Source organism: Phacochoerus africanus, chromosome 4 (genome assembly GCF_016906955.1).
Source record: "Phacochoerus africanus isolate WHEZ1 chromosome 4, ROS_Pafr_v1, whole genome shotgun sequence".
NCBI lineage: Eukaryota > Metazoa > Chordata > Mammalia > Artiodactyla > Suidae > Phacochoerus > Phacochoerus africanus.
The window spans coordinates 56912383-56926078 of record NC_062547.1 but is presented as its reverse complement, the minus strand read 5'-3'; the positions used below and the strand labels follow the sequence as shown (position 1 = coordinate 56926078).

The window sequence follows — 13696 nt, the reverse complement described above, 5'->3', positions numbered from 1 at the left end:
GTTTGTATACAAGTAATTTCAATGTCTATTTTATTTTGATTTTCAAATTATATTCAATTCTACACTCAGTAAAATATTTTAGTTTTATTTTACAATTTGTCAAATTCAATAGATACAGACTTGTGTTGAAACAGAAAGAGATATAGTCACCCAAGGTGATTCAAGAAAATTTTCTTGTGTTTAATAATCATCACCTTTTTCTCTTAAAGGGCAGTCAGTATTGTTACACAGAGTACTCAAATATCACCAATTTGATATTTTTCTTGAAGCCATGAAAACAGGAAATCAAACTGTTGGGACAGATTTTATACTTCTTGGTCTTTTCCAATATGGTCCAATGGACTCTTTTCTCTTTGTTGTCATTGCAATCTTATTTCTAGTAGCTCTGATGGGTAACATTATACTGATTCTCCTTATTCAATTGGATACCAGACTTCACAGTCCAATGTACTTTCTACTCAGTCAACTCTCTTTCATTGACATGATGTATATCTCTACTACTGTGCCAAAGATGGCAATTAACTTCTGTCCAATAATAAGACCATTACTTTTTTAGGCTGTGAGATTCAAACATTTTTGTTCTTGGTCCTTGGTGGAACTGAAGCTCTTCTTCTTGGTTTCATGTCATATGATCGCTATGTAGCCATCTGTCATCCTTTACGTTACCCTTTACTCATGAGCAAAAAGCACTGTTGGTTCATGGTCACATGTGTATGGACCAGTAGTTCTCTGAATTCTTTAATACATACAGCACATATATTTCAACTTCACTTCTGTGGATATCGAGTCATTAACCACTTCTTCTGTGAAATTCCAACTCTGGTTCCATTGGTGTGTCAGGACACTTCCCAGTATGAATATACAGTTCTCCTGAGTGGCATTATAATTTTTTTGTTACCATTCATGGCCATTCTCACTTCCTATGCCTATGTGCTTACTGTGGTGTTCCGGAAGAGTTCAGGAAAAGGACAAACCAAAGCTATCTCTACTTGTTCCTCTCACCTGATTGTGGCAAGCCTATTCTATGTGACCACTCTCTCCACTTATACAAGGCCACACACCTTGCATTCCCCTGAAGAGGATAAGGTGGTGGCAGTGTTTTACACCATTATCACACCTCTTCTTAATCCCTTTATCTACAGCCTGAGGAATAAAGAAGTAATGGGGGCCATGAGGAGACTATGGAACCATGTACATTTGTACAGAAAAATGACTGTTGGAAATTTTACAGATTGAGAAGGAACAATATAAAAACTGTGTGTATAATATTATTTGGGAATATGTAAACTTCAAAAATATTGTGTGGAAATATAAATATTCCAAGAAACACATATTAAATAATGAAATAATGGTCTTTTAAAAATATTTTATTGTGATATAGTCAACACATAACAATTTACAAATTTGTATAGAATGTATTGATTAAATACATTTATATATCACAATATGATTACAATCATAGCATTAGCTAACACCTATGTCATGTCAGATAATTACCTTGTGGTGAAAGAACTTATGATGTTTCTCATAGACCCTTTACATAAAACACAATGAAGTGGATCAGAGTTCCAGAAGTTATTCATCTTCTTGTTGCAAAAGTGTACACTTTGACCACCATCTCCCCAATTCTCTGACTGCCAACACAAGGCCCTTATAACTACTATTATGTTGTTTCTATCAGTTTAGAATTTTTATATTTTACATAAAAGGAATACCATACAGTATTTTTCTTTCTCTGAGTTAGCATAATGTCAAGAGCCATTCATGTTATTGCAAATGATAGGACTTCCTTCTTTCCCATGTCAGAATAATATTCTATATATATAACTCCTACTTTATTCATCCACTAACAGAGATTTAGGCTTGTCCACATGTTGACTATTGTGAATGATGCTACTACAATGAACATGGGAATGCAGATATCTTTTCAATATCACTTTTTTTGAATACTTGAAATTTTATTATCATTATTGTTTTATAGTTATTGCCCCAATAAAGTTTTTTCTACTGTACAGCATGGTGACCCAATTACCCATACATGTACATATTCTATTTTCTCACATTATCGTGCTCCATTGTAAGTGACTAAACATAGTTCCCAGTGCTACACAGCAGGATCTCATTGATAATCCATTCCAAAGGCAATAGTTTGTATCTATTAACCCCAAGCTCCCCAACCACCCCACTCTCTCCCTCCCTCCTGGCAACCACAAGTCTATTCTCCAAGTCCATGATTTTCTTTTCTGTGGAAAGGTTCACTTGTGCCATATATTAGATTCCAGATATAAGTGATATCATATGTTATTTGTCTTTCTCTCTCTGACTTACTTCGCTCAGTATGAGAGTTTCTAGTTCCATCCATGTTGCTGCAAATGGGAGTCTCCCAAAGCAACAGAAATAAGAGCAAAAATAAATCAATCAGACCTAACCAAACTGGCAGGCTTTTCCACAGCAAAGGAAACCAAAAAGAAAACAAAAAGACAACTTACAGAATGGGAGAAAATAGTTTCAAAGGATACAACTGACAAGGGCTTAATCTCTAGAATATACAAGCAACTTATACAACTCAACATCAAAAAAGCCAACAACCAATTGAAAAATGGGCAAAAGACTTGAATAGACATTTTTCCAATGAAGAGCTACAGATGGCCAACAAGCACATGAAAAAATGCTCAACATCTCTGATTATTAGAGAAATGCAAATCAAAACTGCTATGATGTACCACCTCACACCAGTCAGAATGGCCATCATTAACAAGTCCACAAATAACAAATGCTGGAGGGAGTGTGGAGAAAAGGGAACCCTGCTGCACTGTTGGTGGGAATATAAGTTGGTACAACCACTATGGACAACAGTATGTAGGTACCCTAGAAATCTATACATAGAATGACCATATGACCCCACAATCCTACTCTTGGGCATATATCCGAACAAAACTTTCCTTAAAAAAAACATGCACTCACATGTTCACTTCAGCTCTATTCACAATAGCCAAGACATGGAAACAGCCCAAATGCCTATTGACAGACAATTGGATTAGGAAGATGTGGTATATATACACAATGGAATACTACTCAATATCACTTTTTCATTTTCGTTAGTTATATATTCAGAAGCAGTATTGCTAGATCATCTGCAAATATGAACAGTTGTACTTCACTTCTAATTTGAAAGTCTTTTTGTTTATTTTTTCTTTCTGATAGCTACAGCTAGAACATTCAATAAACATTCAAATAATTCATTCTGATTGCCACAGCTGGGACATTCAAAAAAGAGGTAGAATGAGTAGGCATCCTAGTTTTTTCTTCCTGATTTTAAAGGAAATGCTTTCTGCTTTTCATCTCTGAGTATGATGTAATCTATGGGTTTGTAAAAAAAAATGGACTTTCTATGTTCAAATATGTTTTCTATATATGAATTTTGATAATTTTTTATTATGGATGGATATTGAATATTGTAAATTTCTTCTTTGTGTCTACAGAGATGGTCACATGGTTTTTATTCATCTTTTTTATTAATATTGTGTATCTTGGAGATCCCATCATGGCTCAGTCGTTAACGAATCCAACTAGAAACCATGAGGTTGCGGGTTTGACCCCTGGCCTTGCTCAGTGAGTTAAGGATCCAGCATTGCTGTGAGCTGTGGTGTAGGTTGCAGATGCAGCCCGGATCCCACACTGCTGTGGCTCTGGTGTAGGCTGGTGGTTACAGCTCCAATTTGACCTCTTGCCTGGGAATCTCCATATGCCATGGGAATGGCCCAGGAAATGGCAAAAACACACAAAAAAATTTTGTGTATCTTATTGGTGGATTGTGAAAATGAATCATCCTTGCATCCCTGGAATAAGTTCGTTTTGATCATCCTGTGTGATCCTTTAAAGTTTTCTTGGATTTGGTTTGCTAATATTTTGTTGATAATATTTGCATCTGTATTTATCAAAGATAGTGACTTTTATTTTCTTTTTTTGTAGTTTCTTTATCTGGTTTTCACATCAGTGTAAATTTGACCTCATAGAGTGAATTTGGGATTGTTTTGTCTTCTTCAATTATTTTTTTAAATGGTGTAGAAATGGTAAGTATTAACTCTCCCTAATATGCTCACAGGTAGAACTCACCTGTGAAGCCATCAAATATTGGGATCTTGTTTGCTGGGAGATTTTTTTATATTTAAAAATTTAATTTTGTTGCAGTGTCTAATCAAATTGTCTCTTTCTTCCTGACTCAGTCTTGGAAACTTGTGTAGTTCTTGAATTTTGTCTGTTTCTACTAGGTTGCTGAATTTGTTGCCATATAACTGTAGTATTTTCTTTCTCATAGTATTGTAGTCAAAGAAAACGTTTGAAATAATTTCAACTTTTTACAATTCACCAAGTCTTGATCTGTGGCCCAAGATGTGACCTATCCTGAAGGATGTTCTGTGTGCACTTGAGAAGAACGTATATTCTGCTGCTTTGGGATGGCATGTTCCATAAACATCAATTAAGTCTATCTGGTCTAGAGTGTCAATGAAATCCTGTTTTTCCTTGTTGCTTATCTGTCTTGATGATCTGTCCATTGATGTAAGATGGGCATTAAATTCTTCCACTATTATTGTGTTGCTTTTGAATTCTCCTTTTATGGGTATGAACACTTTTCTCATATATGGTGGTACTCCTATATTGGCTGCATAGTAATTTATAATTTTATATATTTTTCTTGGATTGATCCTTTGATCATTATGTAATGTATTTCTTTGTCTCTTGTGACTTTATTTTAAAGTCTATTTTGTCTTATATGACTATTGCTTTTCCCACTTTCTTTTGATTTCCATTTGACTGGAATATGTTTTACACCCCATCACTTTTAGTCAGTCTGTTCCCTTCAGTCTGAAATGGGTCTCTTGTAAACTGCACATATATTGGTCTTATTTTTATATCCATTCATCCAGTCTCTGTCTTTGGTTGGAGCATTTCATCCATTTAAATTCAATGTAATTATAGATAAGTATATACTTACTGCCAATTTCTTAATTGTTTGGATTGTTACTTTAGGTCTCCTGTGGTTTGTTGACTATCTTTACTGTTATGTTTGGATTGATTTTTCTTTTTTATGTTTGTGCTTATTATAGTTTGTTAGTTTGTTGTTCCCATTAGATTTTGCTATAACCATCTCTATGTATACATATTTTTTTTTTGGTTGCTGGTCTCAATTTCAAATGTATTTTCAATGTTCTTAATTTGTCCTCTCCTCTTCTCATGGTTACTATTTTTATATCATAGTTATTAATGCAGATTTTCTACCTTTCTATTGCTTTTGCCTTTACCAGTGAGTTTTCTCATTTGAAGTTTTTTGTATCTGATTATGGTTTACTTATTTTCTGCCTAGAGACATTCCTTTACTATTTATTACAGAGCTGGTTTGGAGGTGCTGAATTCTCTTATCTTTTGCTTATCCAAAAAATTTTTGATTGCTCCATCCAACCTGAGAGACTTCCTGGGTAGAGCATTCTTGGTTCTAGGTTCCTCCCCTTCATCACCTTCATCTTGCCACTCCCTTCTAGCTTGAAGTTTCTGCTGAAAAATCAGCTGTTATCCTTAGAGGGATTACCTTGTAAGTTTTTTGTTGTTGTTTTCTTTTGTGGATTTTAATATTTTTCTTTGTATATAATTTTCGTCAGTTTGATTAGTATGTGTCTCGCTGTGTTTCTCCTTAGGTTTATCCTGTATGGGATTCTCTTTGCTTCCTCAGCTTAATTGTTTCCTTTCCCATATTAGGGAAGTTTTCAGTAAATTCCCTTCCAATATTTTCTCTTGTCCTTTTTCTCTCTTTTCTCCTTCTGGAACCTCTATGATACAAATGATAGTATGTTTAATGTTGTTCCAGAGGTCTCTTAGACTCTCCTCATTTCTTTTCATTTTTTTTCTTTATTCTTTTCTGTGGCAGTGATTTATATAACTCTGTCTTCCACCTCATTTATTTGTTCTTTTGCCTCCATTATCTTGCTATTGATTCCTTCCAATGTATTTTTCATTACAGATATTGTGCTATTCATATAGTTTTCTTGTTCTTTATATTTTCTAGCTCTTTGTTAAACATTCCTTGTAATTTCTCTATCTGTGCTTTCATTATTTTTCCAAGATCTTAGATCATCTTTACTATTATCACTCTGAATTGTTTTTCATGTAGATCGTCTATCTCCTCTTCATTTAGTTGTTTGTGTGTGTGTGTTTGTCTTGTTCTTTCATCTGAAAGCTATCTCTTTGTCATCTCTTAATGTCAGCAGGCATGTAGATTCAGCCTCTAATGCCCAGTCATGGAGTTCTCAAGGGTGGTAGCAGCTTGTGTGTACCCAGATCATTTGATGGGAGTACCAGTATCATGCTACCTCCTCTGGAGTTGGGTGGTCATTAGGAATGGGATCTGTGAGAGAGTTGTCTGTGGTTCATGTTTAACAGGTTGTTTTTACATTAGAGGGTTCAGCAGTGTCTCTTTTGACCTCTCCTGCCACCAGGTAGCTCTCAGGACTATTCCTCTTAGCTGGCAATGTTAGCAGCTGCTCCTCCAGTCCCTCTATTTTCTGGAAAGTGTTATAGCTGTGAGGGCAGGTGCCTTTCTGCAGTAACTCATTTTTTTGGCTGCTCTAGGGAGCATTTTCCATAACTCCAAGGGTGAGGGCTGATCCCTTACTTGCTAAAATGCTCTGTCTGTAGCTGTAGGATCTGAACAGCTCCTCTGGTCCCACTCCCTATAGCCACCATGGAGCAGAATGTGTACCAGTGGCCCCTTCACAGCTCCTTTGGCCAGCTGTGTAATGTAGGCTAATTTTATGGTCCCCTGTCTAGCCATTGGCAGAGATCATGGAGCTCATTCTAGTCATGAGATCACTCTACCCACCCTCAGGCCTCTTTGTGACTCCTGGGGTAGTTTGCATAGTTTCCACAATCACTTTGCCCATTTGTTTTTCTTCACCTGCCCACTGGTCCATTTTTCTATTCCATTCATTTGTTGGTGGACACTTGGTTTGCTTCTATATCTTAGAAATATGTAATGTTTTACAAAAATTAAGGTGCATATATCTTGTCAAATTAGCACTTTTGTTTTCTTGGGTATATACTCAGAAGTGGAATTGATGAATCACATAGTAGTTATATATATATATATATATATATATATATATATATATATATACATACACACACACACACACACATATATACACACACACACACACTCACATACATACACACACATATATAGCTATATATATATATATATATATATATATATATACATACACACACATATATATATAGCTATATGTGTGTGTGTGTGTGTGTGTGTGTGTGTGTGTATACTTTCCATACTGGTTTCCATACTGGCTACAGCAATTTGAAATCTTAACAAAAGTGTACTAAGGTTCCCTTTTTTTCCGCATTCTCCTCAAAATTTGTTATTTTCAGACCTTTTTATCATGGCCATTTTTGACAGATATGGGGCAATATTTATTTTACTTTAGGTAACTGATTCAATAAAATGATTGTTATGATTCATGTCAGAGTTTCTGCCTATGTTTTCTCAGAAGAGTTTTATGGTTATTTGTCTTAAATTTAGGTCTTTAATTCATTTTGAGTTTATTTTTGTATGTGGTGAGAGGAAATGTTCTAATTTAATTATTTTACATATAGCCATCCAACATCCCCAGCACTGCTTATTGAAGAAACTATATTTACTGTTTATTCTTTCCTCTTTTGTCATATATTAATTGGCCATAAGGTTTTGGTTTTATTTCTAGGCTCTCTATTTTTTTCCACTGATCTATATTTCTGTTTTTGTACCAGCATTATACTGTTTTGATTACTGTAGTTTTGCAGTATAGCCTGAAGTCAGGGAGTGTCATACTTTCAGCTTTATTCTTTTTTCTCAAGATTACATTGGCTATTCAAGAACATTTATACTTCCATATAAGTTGTAAGATTATTTTCTCTAGTTCTGTGAAAAATGTCATGGGTATTTTCGTAGGAATTGCTTTAAATTTGTAGATTTCTTTGGGTAGTATGTCTATTTTTACTAATATTAATTCTTCCAAGCCAAAAACATGAGATATCCTCCCATTACTTTGTGTCATTTTCCAATTCTTTCATTAATGTTTTATAGTCTTCATAGTATAGATTTTCTACCACTTACTTAAATGTATTCCTAGGTTAATTCTATTCGATGTCATTGCAAATTGAATTGTTTCATTAATTTCTCTTTCTGATTATTCGTTACCATTGACTAAAAAAAACCTGATTTCTGTATATTTATCTTGTATCCTGCAACTTTACTGAATTCATGTTTTTAGTTCTAATAGTCTTTTTGTTGAGACTTTAAGGTTGTCTATATATAGTATCACATCATTTGCAAATAGTGACTACTTTACTGCTTCCCTTCCAATTTGAATGCATATTACTTATTTTTATTGCCTGATTGCTGTTGCTAGGACTTCTAATAGTATGCTAAATGGAACTTTAGGATTAAGAATCCTTGTTTTGTTCCTGATTTTAGAGGAAAATCTTTCATCTTTTTATCATTGTTATGATGCTAGTTCTGGGTTGGTCATAAATGGTCTGTACTATGTTAAAATATACTTCCTCTAAACCAACTTTCGTGAGAGTTTTTATCATGAATGAATGTTGAATTTTATCTAATAGCTCACCCTGCATCTATTTAACTGATCATGTAAGTTTGATCCTTCTTTTTGGTAATGTAGTGTTTCACATTAACTGATTTGTGGGTATCAAGAAATCCTTTCATCTTGGAATAAATCCTATTTGATTTCAGTGTATAATCCTCTTTATATATTATTGAATTCTACTTGATTATATTTTGTCAAGAAGACTTCCAAATATCTTCATTAGAGGATACTGGTTTGTAATTTTCTGTAGTTTTTTTCCTGGTTTTTATAATCATAGTAATGTTTGCCTTCTCAAATAAATTTGGGTGTTTCCATCATCTTCAAATTTTGGACCAGTTGAAGAAGAATGGCTATTAGCTCTTCTTTCTACACCCCTGTAAAGCTGTCCTGTGGGAAACTACATTAAACCACTTACAAAATTAACTCTAAATGTAAATGTATTAGACTTATACATGAGACCCAAAACTCCTGGAAGTAAACTTAGGAAAAAAGCTCCTTAACATTTATCTCAGTATATCTCTATATTTTACATATAACTCCAAAATCACAAGCACTAACAAAAAACTACAGTGGTACTACAACAAACTAAAAATTTCTGCACATCAAAAAAAAAAAAAAAGAAAAAAGAAAAATCAGCCTATGTATATTGGGAAAATATTGTATCTAAAAAGGGTTATTTAAAATATATAAAGAACATATACAGCTCAAAAGGAAAATACAAAGAACACTTTAATAATGGGTAAAGGAATTGAATAGTTATCATGCAAATGTATTCAATATCACTGATTCAGAGAAAAGCAAATCAAAAGTACAATGAGCTATCACCTGGCACATGTTAAGCCATGATCAAAATTAAAGGGGCTAACAAGTATTGAAAGGATATGGAGAAAGTAACCCTTTTGAAAGGTTAGTATGAAAGTAAATAAGCACAACCACTATAGAAAAAGAATATATAGATTTCTGAAAAAAATTAAACATGCAATTACTACATAATTCAGCAGTCCCACTTCTGGTTTAAACAGTCCCACTTCTGGAAAATAAAAACAGGATCTCACAAAGATGTCTGTACTCCTATGTGTATATATGTTGGCAATACTCACAATTGCCAACATATGATGACAATGCCAGTCAAAGCATGAATAGAGAAGAAAGTATACATTATATAAATATTCATAACATAAATTTCATCCATGAAAAGAATGTCTTGCCATTTGTTACCACCTGGATTAAACTTGATGGAATTATGCAAAATGAAATGAGTGAGTCCAAAAAGATAAAGGTGCATTGTACTACTTATACATCGATTCTTATAAAGCTAAACACATGGAATCAGATCATAGAATTAAGGTTTTCAGGGGCAGAAGTTTGGGGAATGTGGGTGATATTAGTCAATTTTATGTATTCCCATTTATAAGAAGAATGAGTTCTGGGTATCTAATATATAGCCTAGTGATAACAGTTAATAACAATGTATTACATACCTGAAAAATGAATAAATCAAGTAGAAGAAAAATAATAAATTTGGAGGAGAATTAATGACATAAAGAACATGCAACAGTTTTTTAAAAATCTAAAAATGGTAAATATCTATGATTCATAAAATTTTAGTCATGCTACTCCCCCCAAAATAGAGAAATCATTAACTAATAATATGAATATTAAAAGGGGGCACAACTTTGGATATACTGAATAATAAAAGGATAATAATGGAGCACTGTGATTGGCCACAAATTGGATAACCTAGATAAAATGGACAGCAACTTGACAATCTGTTAAAAACACACAGGAAAAGTAGGTCATCTTGAAAGAGATAATGAATCTTAAGTGCATATTGTGAAGTGAAAGTAGCATAAGTTTCTAACTTGAAAATTCCAACTTATGTGACTTTCTAAAAATCATAAATGCATAAAAGAAAAGTAAGATCAGCAATTGCTAGTGGGGAAGAGAGAGTGGGAATAAGTTGATTATGTAAAAAAAATAATAATTTTTAAGATGGATAAATTCTTCCCCAAATCATGGTGCATACATGACAGTGTTGCATCTCTGATAAACCAAAAGGAGATTATAAATCAAGGATTGAACTTTAGTGTGCGTAAATTTTTAAAATTTATTTAAGATATCAGGATATTCAATAAGGAATACTGACTATGACAAAAATGTAACTGAATTATAGAAATATATAATAATATACTTGAAATAGAGAGGTAAGGTGCTGACCTGAGTAGCTAGAAATGAGTAGAGTCTGGAAGACTAAAGACAAAAGATAAGGCATATATGTATTGTACTATAGTGATAAGATTGTTTTCCATGGGGCTGTAGTTAAACAATTCAGTAATGGTGTATATAAACATTAGAATTTTAAAAAAATGAAGTATATAGATGGTGGGTGTTGGGGCCAGATTTCACAAGATTACAGTGGAAGCTTACAGATAAGTAGATGAAACAGTCTAGAAAGATCTATATGGCAAGGGCTTATATTTGTATACAAATCTAATCATTACAAACTCATGTTTATTAACTCATTTTAATAATTGTACATGTTACATATTGCTACATATTGTCTTCAGTTTATATACACCTGTTAGTGTATGCACATTTATTTTTTCTCTGTCAGTTCTGAGGGCCTATAAACCATGACACCTCACAGTGCCATCAAGAACTTTTAGTGCCCAGCCCTTGGTTTCTAATAACCTTCTCTAATAAAAGCAACCAGACTTCATTGACAAAATATCAAATTTTATTATGGTGGTTGGAAATATTCATATGGAATGTAGCACCTTGTGGTTTCAGAAATTAAGGAAATTCTCAAAAAAAAATACTTGGTGGTTGTCAAAGGGAAAGAATCAACTACAAGATCTCCCCCAAACTAAAGCTGGAATTATTTGAGTAAGAAATTAAAACGATGCTGGATTACAACTTATTGTATAAAATAAATATCCATGTGTTCATACTGAATAAAAACAATTTAATGAACAAATTGATGATGGGGGAGGGACTTATTCCAGTGTGAAAGAACACTAAATAATTTATATATACCTTGCCTCAGTAAGGAGGAATGTAACTTCTGACTCCTTAAAATTTCCCCATGCATAGTGACTTCATCCCAAAGATTGCAATATGAAAAAAAAGAGAGAGAAGAGAGAGAAACTTCAGAGTTCCTGTTGTGGCTTAGTGGGTTAAGAATCCAACATAGTCTCTGTGAGGATGAGATACATGTGCAGGCACTAAGGATATTTTCTAACTTATAGAACTAACAAAATTGTTGGAAATGAAAGACTGAGGCCAGGCACTATCAGAAAAATAAAATGAGTCAATTTCATTTTTGAGAGTTTAATCTAATGAGAGATCTAGTCACTTGAGATAAATATCTTAAAATGTCAATGTAGTCACATGTTTCTTATCCCAATTCTTTTCCAAATATACTTGAGCCATATACCAGGGTGTATTTGTTGACTTGAGCTGCAATAACCAAATATCATAGGGTAGATTAAACAACAGATACTTATTTTCTCACATTTTTGGAGGCTGGAAAGTCTATGATGAAATTGCTGGTTGATTTGGTTCTCTTCCTGTTTTGCAGAAGACTGACAGCTTTGTGTTCCCAAGACATTTTCTCAGTGCTCATGACGAGAGGGAATCTGAACTCTGGTCTCTGCTTATTCCTAGAAGGACACTTTCTTATTGGGTTAGAGCCCTACTTGTATGAACTAATTCTGAGACCTTTTCATAGCTACCAGTAGCAGAATTTGATAAAAGAATGCCCTTCTCCTCAATATACCTGCCCACCCACAGGGGGAATTTGTTCCTTCCATCACCTCTATTTTAAGCTCTTTTGGATAGTGGTCCAGATTCCCAGTTTAGGAGTGATGCTTCTATCAGCAACATAGTAAGTTCCTTTTAACTGGAATCTAGTTATGTGCCCAAACATATGACATATTTGTTCTATGATGCAGGAAGCCAACTTGTGAAGGGCATTCACAGAGCCTGTTCACTTTGATTTCTAATTGAAATCAAATTAGTTCATGGAGGGTACTGTGTATTATTCTATGCTCATATATTGCACTTCCATTCTCAGGACGGAAGTACTTTTTCCCCCAGTTGCTAGGAATGTTTTTATTTGACACCTCTTTGTTAAAGTCTTCTCAAGGCATTTTTCTAGGTTGAGGAAACTGCCGAGCCTAGGATCACGTCTGTTCCTGGAGGTAGGCTGTATACATTCAATACCTAGTAGGAGGACAGTAGAAAGAAACCTCAAAACTGCTAGATAACTTGGAAGGGCCTACTCATAATTCTTTCTGTGATAGCTGTGATGTTTGTTGTGACTATATCACAGTTCAGCTTCTCACTGGGCCCAATTCTGCTTTCTTTACTCTAGGGGTATTGATTCAAAGAACACTATCCAATAAATTTCCTGAATGCCCATCTCTGTCTTAGAGTCTCTGTCCAAAGAATTACCAAGTATATCTCTGATTTTGGGGACCCAAGATAAGTTTGATGTTAAGTGGTTCTTGGTCTTTGTCTTCTTTGAAGAATTCAACAAGGAGAGCAGAATGGACAAAAAAATACAGAAGTTATTAGAAACATAGTATGGAAGTGTGCACAGTCAATTTTCCAGAATTAGCTGGGCCCAATAGTGTTTCTTATATCATTTATATAACATTGGTTCTTCCAGGTTATTTCTCAACAATCATCTTGCTTATGCCCACATTTCGTCTTTACTCAGGGTTTTACCTGGTGTGTACATGCATCTTTCAGCGCAATGGTTTCTGGGAGGTTGGCAGGACATATTATGGGCTGGTTCCTCCACCTCCTCCAGCACCTTCCCTAGACTGAAAAACTTGAGACAAATATCCTAAATCTATGCACATTTGTCAGTTGGAGGAATCCCCTTGACCACGAGAATCAGAAAAATATGTGGAGTTCCTGTTGTCACTCAGCAGTAACAAACCTGACTAGTATCCATGAGCACACAGGCTCAATCCCTGGCCCCACTCACTGGGTTAAGGATCCAGGATTACTGTGAGCTGCAGTGTAGGTTGCAG

General features: G+C 34.4%; 1 protein-coding gene across 1 annotated transcript; it reads left to right on the top strand.

The window, feature by feature from the left end:
* Positions 1-271: 271 nt before the first annotated feature.
* On the top strand, positions 272-1236 carry LOC125124571 (olfactory receptor 2AK2-like). The gene is given in 2 exon segments (XM_047774638.1): positions 272-521; positions 524-1236. Coding segments are annotated over 2 exon segments (963 nt in total).
* The last annotated feature ends 12460 nt before the right edge of the window (positions 1237-13696 follow it).